Source organism: Corvus moneduloides, chromosome 5 (genome assembly GCF_009650955.1).
Source record: "Corvus moneduloides isolate bCorMon1 chromosome 5, bCorMon1.pri, whole genome shotgun sequence".
In the NCBI taxonomy this organism is placed as follows: domain Eukaryota; kingdom Metazoa; phylum Chordata; class Aves; order Passeriformes; family Corvidae; genus Corvus; species Corvus moneduloides.
The window spans coordinates 67,517,631-67,544,902 of NC_045480.1; the positions used below are offsets into that span (position 1 = coordinate 67,517,631).

General features: G+C 40.4%; 1 protein-coding gene across 3 annotated transcripts in view; it reads right to left on the reverse strand.

Annotated features, from left to right (window-relative positions):
• Positions 1-18: 18 nt before the first annotated feature.
• LARP1B (La ribonucleoprotein 1B) overlaps positions 19-27,272 on the reverse strand; it is a 29,009-nt gene continuing 1,755 nt past the window's right edge. Inside the window, exons 2-19 of one of the 3 annotated variants that reach the window (XM_032110520.1) lie at positions 21,077-21,138; positions 20,272-20,331; positions 18,275-18,443; positions 16,703-16,846; positions 13,722-13,865; positions 13,450-13,618; positions 9,477-9,621; positions 9,104-9,278; positions 8,132-8,304; positions 7,591-7,962; positions 6,620-6,740; positions 5,899-6,104; positions 5,400-5,506; positions 4,764-4,918; positions 3,137-3,281; positions 2,532-2,641; positions 2,173-2,300; positions 19-1,967 (exon numbers count right to left, since the gene is read on the reverse strand). In XM_032110520.1, coding sequence (XP_031966411.1) covers positions 1,746-1,967; positions 2,173-2,300; positions 2,532-2,641; positions 3,137-3,281; positions 4,764-4,918; positions 5,400-5,506; positions 5,899-6,104; positions 6,620-6,740; positions 7,591-7,962; positions 8,132-8,304; positions 9,104-9,278; positions 9,477-9,621; positions 13,450-13,618; positions 13,722-13,865; positions 16,703-16,846; positions 18,275-18,443; positions 20,272-20,331; positions 21,077-21,138 — 2,807 coding nt within the window. In that variant the 3' untranslated portion in view covers positions 19-1,745. Of the gene's footprint in view, positions 1,968-2,172; positions 2,301-2,531; positions 2,642-3,136; positions 3,282-4,763; positions 4,922-5,399; positions 5,507-5,898; positions 6,105-6,619; positions 6,741-7,590; positions 7,963-8,131; positions 8,305-9,103; positions 9,279-9,476; positions 9,622-12,435; positions 12,689-13,449; positions 13,619-13,721; positions 13,866-16,702; positions 16,847-18,274; positions 18,444-20,271; positions 20,332-21,076; positions 21,139-27,272 lie in introns of those variants that run through there. The other 2 variants (XM_032110519.1, XM_032110522.1) reach the window with 2 other exon arrangements.

Sequence of the window (27,272 nt, forward strand, 5' to 3'; positions counted from 1 at the left end):
AGTTGATATACAACACTATTAGGGTTTTTTGTTGTTTTTATAAAATTTTCCAAGATATCACAAAATTACACACACTAAAAGCTTAATCTGCACATTTTCCAATGAAAAATTGAAATAAATTTATTACTTGTATATACAATTTCAATCCAAATTTACATTCGCATCATTTTCATGGGTAGCAAAAGGCATGGATCAAACACAGAATTGAGATGTGTCACTTCAGCATATTTATAGGATATTTACTTAAAATCTTGGTATGTGTTCATTTAAATTTATTTAGAACAGGCCACTGACGAAAGGCTGGATTTTGTGCTGAAATGGTATAAACTGTGGGGAAGGTCACTGCTACCATCCGCTCCTTTCAATGCAAACATCCATCATTTGTTTCAGTGAGATTCACAGGACAATGAGAAATTAACAGATTCATTATAACCTCTGAGAGCTGATAGTTTAAAGCTCCATCCATGGCTGTGCAGTCAGTTTAAGGCATCTGTGCTAGATATCACTTTTTAACTTTAAAAGTTGACTGAAGTAATTCTGCAGTTAACTAATGAAAAGCTGGAATTCCTCTCACCTACACCTGGAAGAGAAGTTATTCACCTGGTTCTTCTTGAGTCTTTAAAAGCAAAGTAATGAAGTTAATAAGACATGACAGGTTATAAACATCCCCCCCTTTCAGCTACAAAAATGGATTTGTATTTGAATAACTTACATTCAGTGAAATTGTCTTTAGACCTGTTTGAAATCATTTAGGCTTAGCGAGCACGATTTAAGCAGAACTTCATTCAGATATTGCAAAATAAAGCAAATAAAAATTAAAATTTACAAGGAATACTTTGTTTCCCTCCAAACTAATTATTACTTGAAATATGGAGAAAAAAAAATTCAAAATTACGCCTCTCCTGCTAGAGTTCATAATCGTAAGAGAATTCAAATGAAGACACCTCTCAAGCCCAGAGTACGAATAGTTGGCTATTTTAACAATCTGCACAAACTGTAGATACTGAATGTTAATTTAACATGAAATCAAAAGCTTGATTTTCCCCTGTAGTTTTCTGTTGCTTTAGTTATTAAAGAACCAGTACTGAAGGAAATACCTGCAAAACTATCCCAGTTAAGTCCACTCAAACTCCATACTTAATAAAATACTAACTATGGAGACCCTGAAAAAAATAGAAGCTATATCTTTAAATAGAATCCAGAAATGCAGTTTCATATACAGCTGCATGTTCTCGAGTGTGCTTTTGCAGAAAAACAGACTTTTTGATAGTTAGCTTTGAAAGCAAACCAATTACATAGATCCTTCTTTTCCATTTAATAGTCTACATATAATGTAATCTTTTTTGCTTTGGTAGAATACAAATAATGGGGAAATATGGGTAAGGAAAGCACAGTAAATAACATGAATATATATCATACCTTTTTAAGAAATCTGAGCTGAAATGTAAGGCATCCCTTGAAGTATTTTTTGCATATGCAAGGAATGCAGTTCTTTGTAAACAAAAGCTTGAGGAAAGCAATACTGAAGCCAAAGATTCTTCCCTAGGATCCTTCCAATGATCCCATAACCAAGAGCAACTCTCCTAGGGCAAGTGTTTTGGAACTAAATCCCGTGAAAAAGAATCCCATTCTTTGTCTTTCCATACATTTTTAATCACGTAGTAGAGATTGCCTCGCCTTGAAGATCTCCAGATTAGAAGAGTGATGCCAAAGTTGATTCTCAAGGGCACAAGCTCATCCAAAGTCTATTTTTCTGGTACATCACTTTCTATAGATTTTGTGGCAGCAGTGCTGCGGCCCACGGAGGCGTGCACGGTATTCCCACAGGAAACGCTTCCCAGCGGCCGGGACTGACAGGCAGCGGGGGGTTTGGTGGTGGAAAGTGTTTTAGAAGAGTTAGACTGATGTCTGCGATGACCTGAATCCTCACCTGATCTCCTCCTGCCAGATTCTTCACCAATAGGAGGCTGAAAATAAACAGGGGCAACCTGTTACGTGTTTTGCCATAAAGCCAGGTATTTTTTGCCTTTCCACAACTCGTAGGACTGAAAGGATTAGGCCCTTAGGATTTATCAAGCTGCTTTTTCATGAAATCAAGTGCTGCTCTCAGATTACCTTGAAGCAAAAATACTAGTACACCAAATATTATTTAAAACAGGCATTGAAACTTACATCCACCCTGAAGTCCTCCAGTCTCTTAAATTTACTCAGGTACTCTTGCAGTTTGGGGTCGACAGCTGGAGTCTTGTGCTGAGAGTATTTTAGGTAAGCCCAAAATTTTTCCAGTCCATACAGCTGACCTAGTAACAGAAAAAGATAAACAGAAAAAGATAATTTTACCACTTTACAAAGGTCAAATTTAATTAAAAACTTAAAAATATCGTTACCAGTGAATAATTAAGAGAACTGAAGATAAAAAGAATATGAATAAAAGCTGTTCTCGGTCAGGTAACAAGTCAGTGCCAAGGAATTGGGATTATCTTCAACTAATGTTACCACAGTGTGAGCAGTGACAAGCCTGTGATAATTACCAGCTTCATAGTCCCTCTTTGTTTCTTGTTGGAAATCCTCAAATATTTCCTTCCTGAATTTCTTTTCCAGGCCATAGCTGTAAAATCTGAACAAGCATTCCAAGCCGTACCTGGAACAGAACAGAGAGGTACAAAAATCTACCTTGTCTCTTTGGCTCAGAAAAATAGAGGTGGGGGAAATGGGTGGAAGGAAGGGAATTATATCCAAGAGCTAAAGGGCAGTGACAATATCCTTCGTGGTCATTTTTCTGGTATTTTTGTAAGGCAAGAACCAGTCTGAACAAGTAAAATGAGGTAAAGAATGTCTTCACCTGTGGAAGGAAGAATCTTAGGAGTGTTAGTACAGAACTGACTCGTCATGGTCAACAAGTTACAGGATTTTGTGGAACTCACAACTGATTGATTACAGGTCAGGAAATGTGGCCTATTTAGCTATTCATCTGCAAAGCACAAATATATACAGATTTTTGCTATTAAAACAACTTAGACACACTGCTATTTTAAAGATTTACAAAAAGGCAAAGGTAGTACTAAAAATGTTCACTGCAGATGTATGTAAACTTCACAGTCATTAAAAGGAGTGGTAAAGCCTCAAGAAAAAATACCTGTAGTGCTCTTTTGCATCCTCTAGAGCAAGCTGTTTGAATTCTTCGTACATTTTCTTGTTGAAGTGATCTCTCAGAAAAAAGGACCAGAAACGAAAAAGTGTGTTCATTTCTTGGGACTGGCCAATTCCCAACCGTTTCCTCTCTGGAAGAAAAAAAGAAAGGGAAGAACAAAACCACTAATTTAGTTTTTCACCAGAGTATTTTAAAGTGCCTTGCCTTTAGTAAAAAAACACACCAGATCTTCTGGGAACTTCAGTCCAAATTTGAGTGTAATTTTTTTGTCAGGGAACGTAAAGTTAAATGGAAAGCAAGGTTCCTAAACAGAAGCACCAAATAAATTTTGTTTGCCTTCTGTCATAGGTTAGCAAGCACAGTCCCGGAAGGGATGTCCTTGCTAAGGGGTGCTTACAGTTTCCTCTGGGACCTGAAAGAACCTATCAGCTGGCCAGTTTGAATATGGACAATTCTTTAAGCCACTTAAAGTTGTGACCACCTCTGTGGTCCACACTTAAGAATAGACAAACTCCCCCCCAAGCTCTCTCTCGTTTCCGGCGCTGGGACAGGTGGCTGCGGGGCCCGTGTGGGGGCCAGCGGGCCCGGCCAGGCCACGGCCATCCTGGAGCCGATGGACCTGTTCCAGCCATGGAACCCCCCCCCCCCCCGAGCTGAAAACCTGAGGGAAGAGAGAGAGGAGATGCTTAAAGCTGAAATTCTGTTGTGAAGCTATGATATATCAGAGTATCCTGTTGTAATTTCATGAAGATATAGGGGGTGGAGTGTTCAACTCGTAAGCAAAAGCACCTGCGCTGAGATAGGCAGATGCTGACGCAGCTGTAATTTCATGAGAAGTTTCGACAGGGAGAGATGGACCAGATGAGGACTTTTGCTCCAAACGGGAAAGGAGAAAACCTCAGTTCCTAGAGATGCTCCCAGAGATAGTCCTAACGATGAAGATGAGGAGGACCCTTTGCTCCCAGGGAAGGAGAAGGGCCTCTGTTCTTAGAGATGAAATGCTCCCAGAGATGGGTGAAGAGAACTTTTGTTTCTGAACGGCTCAACCTTAAAATTGTACCCCAGAAAACTTCAAGAGTGGACCCTCGAAAGCAGTTGTGGGAAAAGCTGCAAGTCGGGGGAAGGGACTCACATCGTGAGCAGAGAGACCTCTTCCTAAATGGACTGAACAATATTTGGAAGTGGGCGGCTGTCTCGTTGTGATACTGTTTTCACAGCACGAGCAAGAAGAGACTTCTCTTTCTAAATGGACTGAACAAGGTTATTATGGAAGTGGTAAACAGACTGAACATCTCAAGGGTTGTCTTTTTACATTGTCAGTGGGAGAAGGGAAGAAGGTGGGGGGAGGAGGAGAGTTCTGAAGGTGGTTTAATTTTTTTTCTTCTTTTAGGTCTGTTAATAAACTTCTTTATATTCTTGCAAGTTTGGTGCCTGCTTTGTGTTTCTCCTCACTCTTATCTCACAGCAGATAAACAGTAATGAGTATTTTGGACCAAACCACTACACCTTCCCAAGAAAAATTAAGGATGAGGAACAATGTGAAGAAAACTGGTATCAGACAACACCTGGGAACTTCTACCTAAAATTTGAGGAAGTGCATGGAGCAGCTTACCCGTTAAACACCTTCGCCGGTATTTGTGGTACACCTGCTGAGTAAAGCCATTCTCCTTTAACAGTTCATGAGATGGATGCTGGAATTTGGGAAGAGAATTTGGAGTACAGCCGTAACCTGCCAGTGGAGCTCCTTCTGAAGGTGAGGCATTGGAACTGCTGGAGAAAAAAACCAACATATTCCTGACCTATAAACAGAGCTTTTCTGCACAATCAGTTTTCACCCACCCTGACCTATGCAAGAGCTGCGGTACGGTCACCTGGTGACTGCTGCAGTGTATCTGGGTTTGGCTGCACCTCAAGAAAATCAGATTTTGTGCTAATATGTCAAAAACAGGCAGGTTTGGACAATGATAATTAAACATTACTGATTTTATGGTCATGCCTGATTTTTAATGACCGCTGAAGTGAACATCAGTGCCTCAAGTAACATTAATGCTGCTGTATCATGGATCAAACAACGCTGTGAACACTAGTCTGCCTAGCTTGTTTCCAGACAGTATTCCATATTTTTGTCTTTCTTGAGCATTCTTTTCTTGCTTCCATTGTATTTATAAATTGCCTTTCATAGCCTGTTTCTCCACTAGCAGTGAGAACTACCTGCCAATAAATTTTGAATAACAACAACAACATTTACCTCACAGAGGAAGTTCTTGGCCTGTGGTCTCTGGAATCCATCACCCAACCAACATGGCATTCCAAGGGAGGATTTGTACTGTGGCGCGTTTTTCTTTTTCTTGGAGTCTAAGAAAGTAAATGAAGGATTTATTTCCCTAATTTGACTTCACTCATTCTCTCCCACTTAAAACAGAGATCTAGAAGTTTTATATTCTGTTATCTAACAAGTTATAAAGTCACAAGACCACAGTTTCATAACCTGAAGATTATTCTTATGTAACTAACCAAAAATCTTAAACACTACACTTTTCTTAGCAAAGACTTTCAAGGAAGAAGACTCAGAAAACATTTAATAGAAATAAGAAAGTGAATATGGTAAGTATTTTGGAAAATAACAATAGGAGTACAAGCATTTAATTTTTTGCCTTTCAATTCTTGTTAAACTGTATGCAGAAACATGAGTTTTGTAGGCTTTTGCTGGTTTTGGGGTTTTTTTTTAAATATGTTTTTTCATTTACCTTTACATCAAAGGATCGTGCTTCTTTAACAACAGGGTAGAACCTGGGTGTTTTGTTGGGATCCTGGAGCCTTGGGGTGCGAGGTGTTCGTGGGATAAAGCCAGGGTGGAAACGGGGCGAATCTGGGACTGCTGTTGGCAGTGACCGAGCCATTCCTGCTGCTGGAGGTACTTCAGTACTTAGGAAATTACAGGCCAGCTCCTCTGCTAAATATGGAGGCAGGAAGGAGAAAGGTGGTTTTACTGAGCTACTTTAGAGATGCTATTAGCATGTAACCCAGTAAATGTTAATAGTACTACTCAAAGAAATACCTCTAAAGATAAGATTGGGATGTTGTGACTGCTCAGTAATGCTATGATACAAGTAGTAGATTCTTCTTATCTCATTTCCTTCCATCCCTGTGTCCCATAAAAACACTGGTTTCTAAAAAATGTTTCACAGCTTCAGTTTAACTTTACACATTGTAAATTCCAAGTCACACAAAGAGCACCTGGTGTTGATGGAGAGTGACAACAAAGCAGAACAAGCGCCAGCTTCTTGTCATTCAACTGAAACCATGCTACCCATGAACAGTTGGCAATTTGAAAAATTAGCAAAGAAAAAGCCCCCTCAGACTGCTGACTGAACCAAAATTAAAATACTGCACAGGCAGAAACAGTCAAAACATCTACAGAGTTGTTCTTTATTACAAATTCTAAAAAACAAATACTTTCATACTTACCTTTCTGTAACCCTCGAGGTCCTGGAGGAACTTCCTGCGTTGGATCAGCAGTTTCTGGTGCAGGACTAACGAATTTGTCCTTATTAATGAGGTTTAGCTTCTTAAAGTTCTCAATCTCTTGCTGAATTAGAGAAAGCAAATTGTAAATGCAAAGCAGGGTAATAGATACCACCCTGAGAAACAGATGCATTTCATGAAGAGAAAATAAGCCAGAACTGACACACAAGAACCCCCACACCTGTCTCAGGTGGGACTTGTGTATGCTCTGTGTGAAAAATCTCGTCAAATCATTGTCAAGTCCATAACAGCAACAAAAAAGAAAATATTCTCTCTTGCAGTTTGCTATTTCTCACTGCCCTCTTCATGTTTGCTGGTTTTCTTTGTCCATTTATTTCATATTCTAAATTCTACCTTTATTTCTTGCTCTTACTCTCAACATCCATTTCCACCTTTGTCCACTTGCTTTTGGATGGACGTGCTCCGTTTGCCCATGAAGCCACTACCCCCTCTTTGTGCACAGATAAAGCCCCTTTCCCTCACCACTCAGTGCGTAGGTAACTTCATTCTAACTATTCTTCTAACAAACAAGGCAAACAGCACCTTAATACAAAACTACTTTAAAATGACTGTATTACTTCCCTCTCATCATCTCATCTCTGACACATACCCCCTTCCTCTCTGGGTAGGTATTTGCAGTTGTTATGAAACAAACTATTCATAGAACAAGAAAACATTGGAAAACTTGAACCATCTCCAAAATGTTAAAAAAAAAAAAATTCATTCAATGTTTTTGGTCAAGTCTGTGGTATGAAAACCTTGGGTCTGCTTTCCACTGTAAAGGTAGCTCAGCAGACCTGCAAATTACTGTCACTTTTCTGTAGCATTTTACAACTACATAGCAGAAGGCTGAAATTAATTTGGGAACTGTTTGGACAGGCATGGTTTTCAGGTCAAAAATTAAAGAGAATTACCTTCACCGTGGCATCATTTTCACTCTGATCCATCCACAAATCCTGTTCGTAGTGGTACAAGCCATCATTAATGACTTTAGCAAGTTCTGATGTGATTTTTGCACGGCACACACGGTTGCCAGCACGGTCTCCACAAGGATGTTTTTTCACATATGGGGGTGTCTGTGTTACAATCAAAATCTTGTTTACATCCTGATCATCAATTTCATAATCAGAATCGCTATCTGACCAATCAGTAAATTTATTCTTCCGACACTGATTTTGTTCCATCTCTTCATCAAACAAAAATTCAAGTTCTTCCTGTTCTTGTTCCTCGGGAAGTGGGGGTGGCTGGTGTTGATCTGGTGTTTGATCAGGTACAGGAACAGTCTCCTGAGTTGGAAAAGGTTTTACATTTGAGTTGGATAATGATCTCCCAAACAGTATTGCATTCTCAAGCATCACATATGTTAAGATGTTTAAAACCCTGGTTTACAGTGTAACCTCAAAGTTGGTTTTGCATGTGTTTATTTGAACATAACTTCAAGGGTTTTGATTTTACCTTTAGCTTGACAGTGGATGCACGATGCCTCTTCTTCACTTCTATCCAAGGTTCGGAGTCCAAGTCAGGCAAACTTGTAGACAGTCCCTTAGACATTGTCTGAAAATTACTTGTTTCAGCGTTTTCCTTTGGACTCAGTGGGCTTCCCACTCTTGGAGAACTTGGTGCAGACTCTAGCAGTAGAAAACAGTAGTTCAGTTCCTGTTGTAGATTGTTTTGGTTTTATTTTGCTTGTTTGTCAATTGTTTCACTGGTCTTTCTTTTAACCACAGCTACCATTTTTCTACCTCTATGGATAACTATAACACTGATCAAAGAATTTCTTTTCATTTTTAAGAGACAGCTTTCCACAGTTCACCCAACATTTCAGAATAAAATCAGTTCTAAGAACTTGTTTCCATGGAAAGATTCTTCATAGGCTGTGAGACATTACATTTGTTGAGGAGAAAAAAAAGCACAGCATCATTAGGATCCTATTTTCTCCACATCATTTTCTAGCTCTGTGGATGTGTGCCTAACTCCATCTTCATTCTTCCCATTTAATTTCAGCCAACATTTTAGTAAAGGATTTCCTTGCCAAGGGTTGTCAGCAAACAAATCCATCTCCCTATTAATAATGTGAATGAGTTTCACATCCAAAACAAGGAGGCACCAAATAAAGAGTGAACTTTCAGCTGCCACAAAAATGAAGCAGAGTTTAGGACTAGTTTAAGATTAGTGTTACTAATTCTACAGGACTGTAGTCCACCATTCTGTATTCTGGAGAATGGTCACAGCCATAACACACAAGAGACATTTTTATCTACTTAACATCAGCCATGTGACTTGGCAAGTGCAAGGCTGGCATGCAGAGCAGCTGAATAAACTGTTACCAAAAGTACAACTTCTATTATGAAATCAGTATCAGGAGGCAAATTTCCTAAGCTAGACCGACAGCACTAAACTTATGTTTCTGTAAAATAAATCTTTTACCAGTATGTGAGCCAAAAGTTTGGCCTGGTATGAATTCTGGACAATTGATGAGCTGAGAGAAGTCAGTTGGAGGCAGGTTGCATGGAGGAGGACCTGGAATTGGCCACTTTTCTGGATCAACCCTTTTTCGTAGTTTCTGATCCACAGTTTCAACTTCTGTACTGTCCTTTAGGGCCTGTGTGACAAGCACATTATAACATTAAAAACTACCAACAAAAAGAAAAAAGCCCACCAGCTTGGCCACTTATAGCCTCTTTATAGAATCCTTGTCATTACAAACAGAAAATTTTATTAACTTCATAGTGCTGACTTTAAATGGCAGCACAGACTTAACCAAGCAACTTTTCAAATATATGCTTCTGAATGATTTTACCTCCAAAATGAGAGCAGCATTCGTTGTCAGAGCTTGCATCCGACGGAAACTGGCGATCAGTGACACAGGCAGAAATCCTTGTTGGTCCATCTTTCTCCTCAGAAAGAAGTCTCTCTCCAAATTTTCTGTGCTGAAATAATACTCACTGCAGAACAAAACACACAAACCTGAGCTTACTCTACACTTCAAGCAACCTAGATTCCTTGTTAATGTCTTCCATTAAAAGACAGAGTGTATTTTGACATCAACAGAATCATTCTTCAACAGCTGTATCACTACAGAAGACCCACAGAACAGCAAGCATGCTCGACAGCTTAAGATAGACTTATGACTCAGTACATCGGGGTAAAAATCAAAGCCTTGTTACATTTGCACAACCAAAAACTATGCTCCAGTTTTCCTTCACCTACCCCCTCCCTCATTACTTACATGGACAGAAGGGAACAACATTGTCTTGGCCTCCATACAGATGAAGGACAAGCACTGCTTACAGTCAGGGCATAAGTTATGTCCCACACAGCAATATCAGTTCATCCTGAACTGCATCTTTTATTGTCCCAGTCTCCAGTGCATTGGAAAGTTTGAGTATCCTATCTGAGTGTGGAGGCACAGATATATACTCTGAATCATCAAGCATGCTTGTGAGAAGATGAGAAAACAAAACCAGTAATGTTGTATTTGGCATGAAACTGTACCAAAAGGCACAACAGTTCATGGAGAAAAAAAGTCTTACAGAATAGATGGTGTTTAGTGGACAAAGAAGGACAAGGACATTTCAGGAATCTGGTAATACCACAGAGATGAGGGACAAACAGCAGAAAGACAAATCTTCAACAATGAAGCTGCTCTAGGAAATAACCCAGGTGTCAAGATGTTTTATACTTAGTGAAGACAAAAAGCAAGGAATTCATATCATGATCTGTCACACAGAGCAAGGGAATGAGAAAACGTCCTATGAAAAAGAATGAAAAACCCCCTCAGTTTAATCATGATGACTGAAATCTAGGCCTTTCATAGAGCTTACACATCATACCATGATTTTGCACATTACATCCAAGGAATACTAACCCCTCATGGCGTTCAGAAAAACGCAAGTAGGGAAAGACTTAACGGAAAGCAGTTAAAATTCTGTTACAGAAATAGAGGGGTGCAAAAAGAAAATGAGAGGGTATTAAAATGCTGAAGAAAAAAGCTGCACATGCAAATGTAAATAACGACCATTCTAATTTCAACAAAGTAAAAAACACTAAGTCTCTCCACTGAAGCTGGAATCAAGGCCAAAGTCTCCAAGAGCAGAGCACTCTGATGCCATCAATGACCCAAGCAGCACCTGGATACCATTTCTTTCTCCAATTTTGTGTAGCTGAAGAAATTTGAAGCAAAAGCTGGCTCTATGAAACACATGGAATCACACACAGAATATTCTGAGCTGGAAGGGACCCACAAGGATCCTCGAGTCCAACTCCGAAGTGAATGGCCCAGGCAGGGATCGAACCTGTGACCCTGGTGTTCCCAGCACCGTGCTCTCACCAACACTGGGCTCTAGGACAGAATGAATTTAAAGTCTCAATGCTGGACAAGATGGGACAAATGGGAACGCTGCTACTAAGTCAAAGCAAACAGAGAAGAGAACAAGGCTTTTGGAGAGTTAAGCTCTTACTCAGAGCCAACTATGATCAGTGAAGCAACTGGGCACAAAGAGAAAGTTTCTTTCAAGAATATCCTGTCTGCTGTTCTGAGCTGCAACGTTCCTTTTCCCCTCCCAGTCTAGAAGATAAGCAAACACAAATGCCATAACCAATGTTTTACTAGTGTTACCTTTACAATCATACAGTAAAGGTAAAATCCTGTAACGATTCACCTAGATAAAAATTCCATAAGCAGAAATGGACAATGACTGAACTTGACTCAAACTGCCTCCCTTGATGTCCATCACTCTAGAAAAAGGAATGTGAAAGACCATTAATGATAAATGAAGACAATGCACAGGTTTGCTCCAAGCAGAGGGACGAACCTAAACACACACACCCCCTCCAGCTTTCCTCTTCTGCCTTTTCCTCAGAGTCCCTTTGCTTACTCCTGAATTGATATTTGAACTTTTATTTATTTATTTTCTAAAGCAAGAGGACTTTTAAGTAGGGTTCTGCTGCACGTTGCAGAATGAGGAGGTGCTAAGCACTGAAACTTTTCAGGCTGACAACTTCAGCCTGTAATTAACAACACAGAAGATATTTTGGTATGCAATACAAATATTACTCTCTTGTAGGTCGAGCTGGTTCTTGGGACAAGCATAAACTGCTTGATAGCAGTGTGTTTCTTCCTGTAATTACACATCAACTCAGTTGGACAGTGTCTAAGATTTTTCTCTATTAAGCACGTAAACTTTTAAAATTTATTCATCCACTAGGATTCGATCTCACTTCTTTAATATATCCTGATTTATTTTGGCCTCCAATAGGAGCTCTGAGACATAACAATTTGGTGTACCTTTATTCTATATATAATTCCTTCTTTGGCATACTCACTTTAATATTTTATAGCTAAGTTATCAAAGGCAGACAAAGCCACCCCCATTTAGAGGTGAATAATAGGTAACTGATGAATAAAGTCTGTTTCCCGTAAGTTTTAATGTGATAAAAGAAGGGAATAGATAAAAAACCACCTTTTTCTTTTTTTTTTTTTTTTTTTTTTTTAGGGAGAGTAAAACTAGTGGAGTTATGTTCTAACCCTGCTCAGGAATCTCCCTCTCATGGAAAGCAAACTCCATAACCAAACTGCCTTAGGAGTTCACACCAGGCAAGCAGCCAGTGGCTGTGGTTATCCAGCCATGCCAAGTCTTCTACCAACATCTGCCAACCTCTCGGTGCCAAAACGAAATACAAATATACCCAGAAGTCAGATGTGACCAATGCTGTAAGTGGCATTTTTCTCAGCAGAGGGGGACATCGTCATGTCCTACCTTAGGAGGTCTGGATTCTACACTGCATGCCCAGAAATCTGGCCAACAGTGGAGTGGCTGTGCTCCTCCCCCACTTGTCTGAGGACAGTGCAGGCCGATTATCCTGACATGGGGGTACATGTCCACTGTCAGGTCTCATAGGGGCCTGGCAGCAAGAGTAAAAAAAGACTGCAATAGAAGTTTTGAAGTTGATAGCCACATGTCAGATACTTTCTGCCCTTTAAAGAGGCTTTTCTCTTCCTTTTTGCGTCAACTGTAACAAAAGAAGCGAGAATAAAATAAGCAAGTTGCTGTACGGAACACGAGGGCAATCAAAAACCACCACAGAGGCATTGCAGAGAAATGCAAGTACTGAGGATGAAATATCTGCCAGTGGTGGAAACTGTCTCTTTAAAATGAACTAGTGCTTTCCAGGCCCTTTTTGACTTGTCTCCTGGTGATAATCAAGCCTTCCAGATGGTTTCTCATTGCCTAATGGTGTACACGAGAAAGTAAACATTTCAGATTATTGAAAAATCAAGCATCATTGCAAAACTACTCTCTCTCAGTTACATGTTTCAGGTGAACCACACTGAAAACATCAAACTAACAAGACTTCTCAAAGTGAAATTGAGAGCAAATAGGGGAAACGTCACCCAAGAAGAGCTTTATAGGCAAACAGACCAACAGTACTCAAAAGCACAAGCTCAGAGACATCCATATCTCAATTACGTGACAACATAAAGAGGGTTGTGTACCATCAATAAAGCAGTCATACGAGTTAGAGCCAGACTACAGCACAAGATGCAGAAACAGCTTCCTTAAAACTCCTCCACATTACTCAAGTTTTTCCACCCCACCAGTGAATAAATTCGAGCTGACACTAGTAATGGTCAGAGTTAACTCCAACAGTTAAGCTGAAACGCCTTAATCTCCAACTTGATATGGATAATAAGGATCCAACACTGTTTGAAGTAAGTTATTTTTTCTTAACTAGATCTCTGAAAATATTTATACATTAAGCAATCTACTTACATTTGGTGCCTTATATATTCCTTGAGAAGTGCTTCATCCACAGAATACATCTGCACTCCTGTTCCATCACCATAGTAATAAATCACACCAGGGTTAAGCTCAGGCTGAAATACTTGGTCAATTCCTTCACCATACAGTTCTTGATAACCAACTGAATAGTCAAAGTTCACTGCAACATAGACGAGAAGATAAAATAACATTAGAAAATGAAAACAACAACATTATAAACATAGCTTTAAAATTTTTTGCGAAGTATCCATTTCTTTGCATACTGCTGGGGTTTCCTCTGCCTCGTCCTCTTCCTCTGCTTCTTCCCCTTCCTCTGCCTCTGGAGAATCCTCGGACGCTGCCACCCTCACTCCTCACGCTGCACACCTCGTCATGGTCGTCTCTCTTTTCTCTATCGCGACGCCAATCTTGAAGAGAAAAAACCACAAAATACCTGCAATCACAATGAAACCTCCTGGTGCCTGTAAGTCCCTCATGACCCCAGAGTTCTCAGCTTGCTCCCAGGCAATCCACAGCCTCAGCCATGCTGGCTGAAGCAGGGGGTCAGAGCTCAAGCTGCAGGAGAGGAACAGGAAAGGTTTGCCAGCCCTGCCAGAGGGTGAGTCAGGCAGGAGGGGTCAGCAGTAAGGTGGCAATCGATTGACTGGCAGTCAGTCTGAAGCAACTGGACACTCTGGTGCCAGATCAAAGATCACGGTTCCTACGATCAGCTCGGGGCAGGAAGGAATGATCACAACAGTTCAGTCTCCTCCTGTGGACAACTCCCACCTCCACTAGAGTAAGATGGCAATCACAGAATTGCAGAATGGCTTGGGTTGGAAGGAATCTTAAAGACCATCTGGTTCCAACCCCCCCCCCCCCCCACCATGGGCAGGGACACCTTCCACTAGACAAGGTTGCTTGGAGCTCCATCCAACCTGGCCTTGAACACTTCCAGGGATGGGGCATCCACAGCTTTTTGGCATAAGCTGTGCCAGGGCCTCACCACCCTCACAGTAAATTTTTTTTTCCCGTTATCTAATCTAAACCTACTTGCTTTCATTTTAAAACCATTCCCCCTTGTCCTGTCATTCCATGCCCTTGTAAATAGTGTCTCTCCATCATGCAGGCTCCCTTCAGGTACTGGGAGGCCACAATTAGGTTACCCCAAAGCCTCTTCTTTTTCAGGCTAAACAAACCCAGTTCTCCCAGCCTTTCCTCACAGGTGAGATGCTCCATCCATTTGATCATCTTGGTGGCCTCCTCTGGAGTCACTCCAACAGGTCCATGTCCTTCCTATGCTGGGACCCCAGAGCTGGATGCAGCACTGCAGGTGGGGTCTCACCAGATCAGAGCAGAGGGGCAGAATCCCCTCCCTCCCCTGCTGCCCATGGTGCTCAGAATGCAGCCCAGGACATGTTTGGCTTTCTGGGCTGTGAGTGCCCATGGCCAGGGCATGTCCAGACTCCCCCCACCAGCACCCCCGAGTCCTTCTGGGTAGGGCTGCTCTCCATCTGCTCATCCTCTAGTCTGGACTGATACCAGGGATCACCCTTATTCGGATCACCCTTATTCAGGTGCAGCACCAGCACTTGGTCTTGTTAAACCTCATCAGATTCCCAGGGGCCACACCTCAAGCTTGTCCAGGTCCGTCTGGGCGGCATCTGGCCCTTCAGGCATGTCAACTGCAGCACTCAGCTTGGGGTCATCTGCAGATGTGCTGAAGGTGCACTCCATCCCTTTGCCCAGTTCCTGATGATGGGATTCCCACAGCAGTGGCTCTCTCGAGTCTCCCTTTTGTTCCCGGCGGCAGCAGCTGCCAACCACTCCCCTGGCTCTGCCCATTGAATAGCAACTGTCCAAACCAGACCCCAGGGACCTTGGCTTCATCCTTAAGGACAGGTGTAATTCCCACTTCACTCGTGAGAGGAACTGTGTCAGAGAGGCTTTCATTTTCTTTCTCTTTCCCTAAGACTCGCAGAGACTTCCATGTTCAGTCAGTCACCTTTGCTGAAAGTTTCTCCAAGGTGTAACTGGATAGTCTTTCAGATGCCAGGGGGACCACTCTGCCACAGGAATGCCTGGGGATGCAGCCCCTACTTGATCCAATTGAGAGCTGCTAAATTTAACAAAGGACTAACTAAAGATATGTATTAAAAATCTTGGTTTAGCAACCATTTTTAGTGAACCCTACAACCCCACATGTATGCTCATACACTCAAGTCTTGTCAAACAAGACCCTGAATTTACAGAGAATATAATCTGTATGTGTGTATCTCACTGGGGATTTGGACCTTAGAGATCCCAAATGCATAAGTATTGCTTGAACTGTTTTTCCAGACCGGTTTAAATTTTGCATCCTAATTTTGCCTATGGCTCAGACTCATGCAGAAGTCCTACATAAAACATCCTCATGAGCAAGTTTGCACTTAGCACAAAATGAAGTTTTTAATTTAAACACAACATTCCTGAAAGGAGCAAGGATGTTTTATGCTCTCTCACACTGAAACTGGTCCTGAATCACTCAAACCTTGAGGCAGAATTCATGCTGCAAGTTTTCAGCCATTTGACCATCCTAAGGAAAAACTTAAAGGAAGTGGTAACTGGTAAAAATCCTCCCCTTGCCCCTCCTTCAAAAATCCAGATCAAGCTCTTACATCCAGTTCCTAAAATGACTTCATGAATTCCATGTCAGTAGCATCCAGTACTTTTTATAATGAGCAAACATTCGAACTGTTCATGTATAGTGCAATTTTTTAAAACTTAAACCAAAGACTTACACTCAGCCTAAGATTTCTGCCACCCAACCAGCTCTGTTCACAACACCTGAGGACCAGAAGCAGCACCAGTTGTGGCGTTAGTACAGCTTTTTGTATTGCCACGCTGAGAAATAGGTCAGGGAGCTGAGGGAATCGGTCCAGCTCACAGGAAAAAACAACATCAGTAGAACTGCCAAAGCAGAGTTCAAAGTGTAGCTCCACAAGCAACTGCTCTGGTAGCAACAAGCTGTGGGAATAGCAGCAGAGTAGGACAGAGCAGACACCTTCTGAGGCTATTTCCGAACTTTCTGCATTATAAAATTGTGGGACGAGATTGAGTAGGGAGCCACGAAGAGGAAAACAGATGCTGCTGGTTACTGGCAAATATAAACAGCCAGTTTTACCTCCTGCAGGTAGAGCTAAGTTTCGACATAAACTGCCAGCTCATGTGATATTACACTTTATTTGCCACCAACAGCAAGACCCAGAGACTGAGAACCACTTACTTCTTGCCTCATTCCTTCTGTTGTTGTGAGGTACTAACTTGTTTGTTTCCAGCACAAATCTGGAGCTCGTTCGAGACCCTGGTCTGTCTTGACTGTCTGACCTCACATCGTCCAAGTGAAGTGGCACCCATTTCTGCTTGTTACCTTGAAAAGTTAATATATTACTCTTAGTTATACTAACACTTGAGGTTTCAGCTCCTGAAAAGACTATAGAATTCTTCTTGTAAAACTAGCAACAGTTAATTTCAAGTTTTAAAAAGCGGGAGAAGCTTAATGTTGAAATTTCAAGATATTACAAATGACTAAGTAATAAATGCAGTAAACAAGAATTTCTCAAACTCAAAGGTAACCTTACCTAAGCTTCAAATGTAAGAAATAAAGGTGAATTTTATTTAATGGCTTTTTAGATGCTCCATGGCCAAAAATTTATAGCTATGTCAGTGTTAAATATAGACAGTAAATTCATTGCCATGTAATTCCACAACTTGTATATGAAACATTGAGGTAAAAAAAACCCATATAAAATTAACCATCACAATAAAGATTTCAATCACAGATCATACAAATTTTCCTGAGAATTTAGTTGTGATACTGTATTTTCACCTCAAGATATTCAAAGCTCATTCACATGCATCAAAAATTACTAGCAAAGCTTCATTTTGTTTCATTTGTAGTATTTTGTTTTATTTTTATGGCCTAAAGTATCCACTAACAATTCATTTAACTATAGTATTGATTGGTATTGTGGGGTCCATTCTTTTGTGGCTAAGAAATATAAGCAAGTACACAAAATGTGCTATCTGCACTGGGTGGGGGGAAAGAAAAACTCGTTTTACCTGTGGAATGCTTTGCTTTAGATTTCCACTTAGACTGAAAAAATTAAAAGCAATATAGGTTTTGGGTTTTTTTTAATATATATATATATAAAGATTAATAAATCTAAACAGCAAAGGTCTTTAGGATCTGGAAAAACACCAGCAGGGCAGCAAGACAAAAAAGCAGCTGATGGCAGCAAGATCTTGAAACTCTTTCTGCTGTTTCTCCAGCCTATTCCAATCTCCTGACCAAATGCAAATCAGGTTTGCTTCCCATTTTTTGTAAGAGATTGGATCGAAAGGAAGCAAATAACCCGGCTTAGTTTTCAAATGATCACTTCAATGTGTAAGCTAACAGCAGAACATGAAAACTGATGTGCTAGTGTATATGCACTAACACGCACACATATATATATTAAGTTAAATTAACACAGTGCTACCTATCGAGGGAAATAAATATATCAGAGACAGTACTGGCTTGTACAGCCATGACAAAATCTTCCAGAAATTGTCAGAGCTCCAAGGACCATCAACAGGGCACGAGCTGCTTTTCCCCCAGAATTCCTACCTGACTAAGCAGAACGCTCTGAACCCTGAGAGAGGCAGCCTGGCTGAGGCTTCCACACAGAGACAGCAACATATTCTGCATTCACCCAGCAAATGCAAATCATGAGAAGCTTTCTTGAGTCACTCAGCTGGAATCGATGCAGCTGTATCAACAGTGACTTACTGCATCATACACAGTGCCTTAGCTCACCTTTTTTCCTTTGGTTATTAGTTTGAGCTTCATCTTCACTCGTGTTCTCTGCCGGACCATCTGGCTTTGCCTCCGGATTGTCCTTGATTCCATTACTGCTTTTCTGATCAGATTTCTCCTCCTTTTCTCTTCTATTTGTTGGCTTCTTACTGTGACTTACAGTCTTACACTGTAAGAGACACAGGTAATTATTTCTGGCAGTACAGCTGCTGCTAGCAGGAGGTGCACATTTCCTTTACCTATTAAAATTCCTTTTTTATTACCTGTTCTCAGCCTCTTCAGCAGGGTGAACTTTAAGAACTGTCTTGTTTTATAAAGCATCTTTTTAAATAGCTTTATTTTCTGCTAACTTGGCAAGAATATAAAATGAATTTTTAGATTAAGAAAAGAAAGTTTTTGGTTTTTAACAGAAGATGTAAAATGACAGCGTGCACAAAAATCATTAATCAATCCCTCAGATATGAAAATTTATTTTATAGGAAAGAAAGAAATATTCTCACTAGTATCTACTGTTCAGACTGATTATCTTTAAAAAGCTGGTCTTACAGAATACTGGGAGGGAGGGCATTCTGCCCCTCTGCCCCACTCTGGTGAGATCCCACCTACAGTGCTGCCTCCAGCTCTGGGGTCCCCAACATAAAAATATGGACCTGGTGGAGAGAGTCCAGGGGAGGCCAAGGATGATGAGAGCGCTGAAGCACCTCTCCAATGAACACAAGCTGGGAGCTGGGATTGTTCAGCCTGGAGAAAAGAAGGCTTCAGGGAGACCTTATGATGGTCTTTCAGCACTTAAAGGGGGATTATGAAATGGGGACAGACTTTATAGCATGGCCTGTAGCAACAGGACAAGGGGGAATGGTTTTAAACTGAAAGAGTTTCAGGCAAGTTATAGGAAGAAATTTGTCATGATGAGAGTGGTGAAACAGTGGGACAGGTTGCCCAGGGAGGTGTTCAGATGTCCCATCCTAGGAAACATTCAAGGTCATGTAGGACAAAGCTCTGAGCCTCTTGATCAAGCGGAAGATGTCCCTTCCACATGGGCTGGGGAGGCTGGACTAGAAGACCTTTAAAGGTCCCTTCCAACCCAAATCATTCTATGGCCAGATAATATTTACCTGCAAAACAGGAAGTCTTGCAGACATTTCTGCTAAAGAGAAAGAATTTTCCTATATTGTGGAGACAGCTTTGAACCTGCTGGAGTACATACAGCAGATACTGCAGTACTGTGCTGTAATTAATTTGAACACAAAGCCTTCCCTTAGACAAATAAGCTAAGTTTAAGTACAAATGGAATGTCATTTTGTTTTACAGACACTACATGAATTTGGACACTTTCAGTTATAAAATGCATGTTGTTGAACCCAAATGTTCTGGTTTCCCTCACCAAGAACACAGTAAAAGCACCACAGGGATCCTGCTGCAGAGCTAGAGCAGAGTGAAATGGCACCTCACCATTTCAAATAATCTGTGCTCTCTTCTTGTTTTAAATAGCATCAGAGAGGTCTAAAATACATTATGCACTTATCACTTGAGATAAAGAGAAAGGAAGATAACTTGACAGAACAGATGTTAACTTAAAACCCAGGAGGGGGAAAATATATCAGAAGAATAAGATAACTAAGAATAACTAAATTGTGTTCAGACAACAGGCACAAAGCGCTCTGAGCCACAAGAGAGGGCAGCGCATTCACAGCTCCAAAGGCCTCCTCATCTGTGCACAAATAGATGGAAACAGCAGAAAAGGTAAATGAAACTTTTTAAACAGTGGAGTTAAAAAATAAGGCACATTTTTATGTACATGTCCGTGGCAGACCACTAACAAATTCCAGTACCAGTGCAAACAGTTCAGCACACACCAGTAACCTGAATTACTGACAAAACTTCCACTGAAACCCTCCAACACCCAAAGCACATTCTGGGGGGGAACAGTGTTAAACAGATAAGCCAATATGGTTTGAAAAAAAAAAAAAATACTGAGGATAACAAAGGACACTCACTTCATTGTTTGCTATTTCACTTGGTGTCGGCCAGCTTGCGATATCACCCAAATCATCGGCCTGCAAAGGTGACAAACAGTTGATATTCCTTCCTTGATTTAGCCCTTTCTGACACAGGGAAGATGTCAGTCATGGCTCAGATAGCAAGACTACTCCCTAGAGCACAGCTGTTAGAAGAAGCAATTCTTAAAAAGCCAAGATATACAACAGAAAACAAGCACACAACTTTTGAAAGAGGTCTTATGACTTTTGAGCTCGCATAAAACAATTGTCAGATTAAATGCCGTCTTACACATATGTGACTTAAAGGTATTTATTGCTAAAGGCCTTTAGTTTTTGGAATACCTTGACAGGTACTAACCAACCTAAAAAGGGGTGGCTGTAAAAATTTTAGAAACTTTATGTTTCAATAAAAGGACTCAGTGTCTCCTGTTGTCATAATGGTAATTTTATGCACATAAAGGATACACACCACATAAGATGCAAAAAGGATTTCCAAAACCAATCTTGAGCACAATCACTTGTGCTCAAGTTGTGCTCTTTGCAGCCTCTTCACAGTTTTATGTCATCCCACTGATTTTTTTAAACCAAAATGCCTTTCTTTATCCCTCATGGATACACCAATTTAGCAACCCTCCTAATTTCAAATGTCCCTTCCTTATTTGTCTCTGTGTTCAAAATTATCTATTATCAAGACATAACATAACACTTCCATCCAGCTGGAACATCAAAATACCTTCTACCTTTTTATTAGAGCAGTAGCAGCTATTTATCATATTGAGTATTTACAGGCACAAATACAAACCTTGCTGCTTTTTCTTGTCCTGGATTTTCCCGCTTTTATCCCTTTAGTGGAATTTTGTAGTTCTGAAAAGGAAGAAAAACATTTTCAGGTGAAGAATTAGGCTGCACTTTAAATGAGTAAGGCAGGTGTGTCTTAACAACTCTACCATGCTCTATCATACTACACCCAAGTGTTTTTGAGGGCTTGATATCAAAGTCAATGAACTTTTTTTTTAGTGAATGAAGTCACTAATAGTGTATGACACTGAAAAACTCACATTCATCATAAGTGCAAATACTCTCGCAAACCAGGTGTACAAGATACTGCCTAACACTGTATTTAAGCATTTTTTCAGCTAAGAAGGTCAAGACTATGTCAAAATGCTGGTATTTTAACCTAACAAGTGGCAAAGAAAACCCCTGATACACATTTAATAAGTTCTCCTATTAAAAGCTACATTTATAAGGCAGAATTTATGAAATCGGTAATTACGCTAACAAGGAAAAAAACCATAGAAACAATTATATATTCCAAATTTCCTAGTAATTTCCTTTTACAAGTAATTACTCAAATGCCAGATAGAGTTTAGCCATGTAGCTCAAAATCAAGCCAAAACAAACAAGAACAAACAAAGAGAAAAAAAATAAGGAAAATACAAAAAGAGAAAGTGACTGTAAAACTATATTAAGACTGATAAATTTTAATGCCTAAATTCCTCAGTGGATATGTTTATGCTAAACATGAAGCTGACACCCATACATTTTCAGAACCAGCCTAAGTTAAGGCCTAAACTTTATACTAATGACCCCACCTGCTCTCCTGATCAAGACTTCATTATGCTTCTACCAGGAATTATTGTAATACTTGGAAATAACTCTTTTATAAGCACTGTTAGTGCGCCTAACAATCTAGGCTCAATAACCTACAATGAAAACCAAAAGTCTATTTAAATTTTCTATGTCATAACAAATAAGCAATTACCTTTTGCTACATGAATCTGATTTTCTTATTCTGTGCAATTTTCCCCTACCCTTCTCAATTGCCTTCTACTTTTTGCATTGGCAATTCAGGGGAACAAAACCCACCAGCATCTGGCAATTTTTCTTGGAGATTAGCACTGAGAATTAAGAGGAAACCATCTCTTAACTTCTTTTGTTAAGCCCTGGTTCTCCCAGTGCATGTTTTCCCATTCAGATGGGAGTCACAACCATTCCTTGAACTTCTTATTCAGTATTTTATTGCAAGACAAGCTTGAAACACTGAACGTGTCTGAAATCACAAGTGGATTATTTTATATGGGGATAACATCACCTCCTCAGCCCTTATCTCTCTCACATCCAGTGACTAATCTCCCTTATCACCGCTCCACACTGGGAACCCCACCCTGGTGCCCCAGTGACTCTGGAAAGCCTCTCTGTCCGCTTCCTGGAATACACAGCAAATGTTAGAAGCACAAACTAATGCTTACTCCACATTCTACTCTAAATTCTAATATAATTTATAGCCATACAAATTATGAATTCCATGTATATGCTATATACAACTTGGACATCTCACCAGACACGAATCCAGTGAATCCTGATCACCATTTACCAGAACGCTTTTGCCTCTCCTTACAGATCTCCTTTTTAAAACAAAGACAAAACACACACCTCAATTAACTTCAGACTGAGAGCTTTTAGAAACGCACAGTGACCGTGTAACCCTAATTTTCACTTGCCACTCAGTAGTAAACTAATTGCCCTTTTACAAAACAAGACAAACGACTGCAGGGGTGGAGCAGCAAACAAATTTGTAATTTTCTCCAAGAGACCTGCCAATTACCCGTGCAGGTAAACTGAGTGGCCACAGCGTGGCTGTAAACACATGTCTCTGTCCAATTACCTGACTGAAGCCCTTTTTCCACCTCACAGCACTTTTACTTAAATTGCTGCTGAAGGACTGTTCTGCCAGAACTTCTACTCCGTGTGTCAGCAGGGCGTAGCGAGGCACTCAGAAGTGTAAAATTCAGTGCTGCTGCACTACCTTAGTCATGGGATATTATTCCAGGCGGCAGGGAAGCTATCTGAATCGAGCAGAATGAGACCCAACTCGTTTTAAGGAATCTCTCTTATCTGAATGGAGTAATGCAAGACTTGGAAGATGCATTTGCAAGCTAAACAAAAAGAAAATATTAGGCAACACACCGCCTGGTGGATGATGCCCTTTCAGAACTCAAAGAGCTCATCTCACCCTGTACTTCCCTACCTGACAACACCTCCACAAAGTTCCTTGTCCTCCCAAAAGAGGCATGCTCAAAACCAAATTTAACAGGTCTTTCCTGGCCGGCTTTCTGGGGCTTATCACGTGGGAGCTGGACTTCAGCGTGAAGCATGAAAGGGAAGATAAAGGGGAAGGAAAAACTACAGGGAGGGTGGGAGAGTAAATGAACATAACATCAGATCACTGAAAGGTTTTACCCAGGTCACACCTGTTCTGCTGTCACAAACAAGCCTAGAGCCAGTGTTCAGTGTGTTCAGATAAAAGCCCTCTGCTTAACATCACTCAGGGGTTTGGTTTTAATATCCCAAAACACGACCCTGAAATGGCATCTTTAGTACATTGTCTCAGCAGAACTCAACAAGCCTTTCCAAAAAAACTTTTTCACTTGTTAATTCCAACCCAACTGCATTAAAATGGTTTATTCTGTGATAGGCTACGAGGGAACCTGTTCAGTAGTGGCATGCTGTGTTGATAAAAGAATTCATTGATCTTCAATGATTTTACTCGCTAGGTTTTAGAGTTTTGAGGGCATGGGAGAAATAAATAAAGTCAAGGATGAGGCAGTTTAATTGCCAATGATCATCTTTCAATCACTGAACTCCATCCAGCAGAGATGCCCTTCACACGAAAACAGAAATCAGCCTCCAAAGCCATTTTTATTACGGTTCTTCCAAGTTTCCTAACAGACCACATCCTAACAGGAGGTATTTTCTGCAGAAAGACAAGGCCGTACAAGCATGCCATGTGCAGAGTGTCAAGATAAACGGAATGACAGGGCTGAGAAATGAAAGGTGAATTTTTGGAACCACCAAAACTGCAGCAATCCTCTGGGACAACAGCAACAGAGAAGGAAAAGCAGACTGGATGGCTGAGGAGCAACGTTTGTATGCAAGATGTGTCACCGAAGTACCCCTGAGCACAATCACAATAGGATCACAAGATAGTAGGATCAGAAGTAACAGGACCTCAAAAAGGATGGTTTGAAGCTCTGCAAATGAATAGTCAGCAAGTAATTTTTTTTTTTTTTTTGCTAGAAAGGGAGGCATGATATTGGCAATTTCTTCTGAAAGCAAAGTCTATTAATATAGGTGGAAGACATTCTAGTTTCGATACAAACACTGTTTATGCTGTAAGGCTTTCTAGACAATATTCAGGTTTTATTTTTACTTGGACTTACTTGCACGTGTGTTCCCTTTTGTGAAGGAAGGGCATCACATAAATACCAGAAGTGCTTCAGGGAGCAGATAAAATCACCCAGCAAGACAGCTCTACAAAACTTAATTGGAGCCTGTTCATTGAACTTGTACAATATTTTTGTTTCAATGCTCAGTTTGAAACTTGACAGTACATTCCATTTTAAACAAGGTAAGCTGTGCTTAATCTATTGTTTTAAAAGATGAAGTATTGCAAATGTAACAAAATAATCTCCTGGAGAATATAATTAATTTAAATCCAGAGCATGGATTTAGAGCTGAGATTCTGCAAAACAATAAAAAAAAATCCTAACTGTGATCCTAACATCCTGCCCTACAAAGTTCTAGCATTTTATAGCAAAAACTACATTAGATTGACCTTCTCCACACTATTTGAACAATTAACCAAGGCAGCAAGTTACAACACCTGCACCTTTCCACCTACTTATGTTCAAAACCAGTCAATTTTTCAATACAACCAGCAATAGGGGATGGGGGGGGTGGGGAGAGGGGAGAGGAATCCAAACACATGATTGATTCACCATTATGCTATTTATTTTCCTTATATTTCATTTCTCAGCTCGTTTTTAACTTATCTTCTTCATAGAAAACTGAAACCTGTGACTCAATTGCTACCAAAATTTTCACAGTTTAATGGAGCACATGCCACAGCACAGAGAGGTGGGTTTCAGTCTCAGAACAGGTCTCCAGTTCAGGAATAAAAACCCCAGACAAAAACCCACCATGCAAAATTACACATGCTGTTATGTACAACTAAAATACAGGCAGCAGCTTTGCAAGGAAAATGTTTTTAATCCCTTTAGGGCTGGGGAAATTGTCAATGCTCTAACTTCTGATACTGCTTTGAATAATTTTTAGAAGCTGCTATTAAAGCATTCTATGAATTCATAAGAACTAATAAGAACACCTGCCTTAAATAACACCCAAAAAATCAGATAATCAGATCATTTATCAATTTACTCATCTAAGGTTTGCTATTCCTAGCAACACAGTACATCTTCACCAAATTTTACCTTTACAACCTGTTTTGCTCTCAGACTAAAGCAAACTGATTTATACAGTAGCACTAGAGCAAAATGGTTCTGCTACCAAAATATCAAACAGATAAAATGCATTCTTTGATGTTCAGAAATAAACACAATGGAGAAAGACAAACTGAGCACAAAATAAAAGAATTAAGTGTGCACTTATTTTAATTAAGTACATCATTCAAGCACACACTAGTAGGCAAACCTACTTCAACCACTTCAGCAGCACAAGTATTTTGCTTCATTGAATATTTTTGTGAATTTCATGAACAGTTTTTGAATAACCATCTGATAAATCATTAGAGACCCCCATCAGCTCATACAAATCACATGAAGACTTGAGAACTTGTCATTCAGATGCCCTTTCTGCAACCTCACAAAAAGGGCAGTGCTGAAGGTTTCATCAAACGAAGTGGTGGGAGAACTTTTGAAATAAAATTATTTCAACCATTCGATCCTGGGTGAATTATTTATGTGGAGGATGGGTAACTCACAGTTTCAACCTAAAGAAGTGAGGACTTACTGCAATACATTGGCTGGGCACTATGAGGGGAGGGAGGCACATCACAGAAGCACCTTTCATCACTTGGCAGCCTCTGTTAAAGCTCACTCCCTCTGACCACGATCACCAGGATTAGAATTACGGAATCAATAAGGTTGGAAAAGACCTCCAAGACCATCGAGTCCAACCTTTGGCCAAACACCACCTTGTCAACTAAACCGTGGCAGAGTGATTTCTTGAACCCCTCCAGGGACTGACACTCCACACCTCCCTGGGCAGTGTGTTTCAAGGCTTAACCACTCTCTCAGGGAAACAATTCTTCCTGAATTAGATTGAAGCCTATTAATTTCACCAGCAATTTTATACTGATACGAGTCGTTCCCCACAAGTTAAAAGCAGATGAGGATGTAAAAGTAGCTGTGTAATGCTGGAGTTATTCTGCTTAAAAGCAAAGTTAAATGAAAGGCTTGGCCAGAAACACTGAACTGTGGTAACAAACACACCATGAACAGTTCAGATATGTTTGCACTGGGTGTTTGGTTTACTGTAATGACTAAAACCTACTAAGGTATCTGAGACAAAAATACAGTAAGTTGTAGTAACAACTCTTTGACTGAATTCTTCTGCCAAAATTTTACATTTTCCTGGTAGTACTTGGTGACCTTAACAGCTTCAGTAACAAGAGCCAGGTTTGCTTCTGTCACAAACCTATCCCATGATAAATTGAAAGTCCAAAGATGAGAGGCTGGAGCCAATTTTCTCAAGTCTGTAACTATCACTGAACATACCATAGGTGCATGTCTCAGGAAACTTTTAACAAATTAAGCCAGGATCAACAAGTCTAACAGGATCCAGTCACTGCTTTGATGTGAGATCCTTTTACATTTTATTATCCTCTTTACGGATAGTTCTACATTCCATCCCGGTAGTATTTCTGCTCATCCACTTATTATTTCACATGACTAATTTCCATACTACAACATTCATAAGGGCCTAGTGTGACAGATTTTGCTTTGCCAACATGCAATTAGTTTCTTCAAAATGCATCCCTTGTTGCGGGTGGAGGCACATGGCAATTCCTTCCTCCAAACAGCCAGGAAGGATCAGCTACTTTGTCTTTTACAAGGGAAAGAACGGTGGCTTCCTCACGGTGCTTTTGGTGGTGGCCAAACCAAAACACACGCCCTGGTGTGTGTTCCTCACCAGTGCCA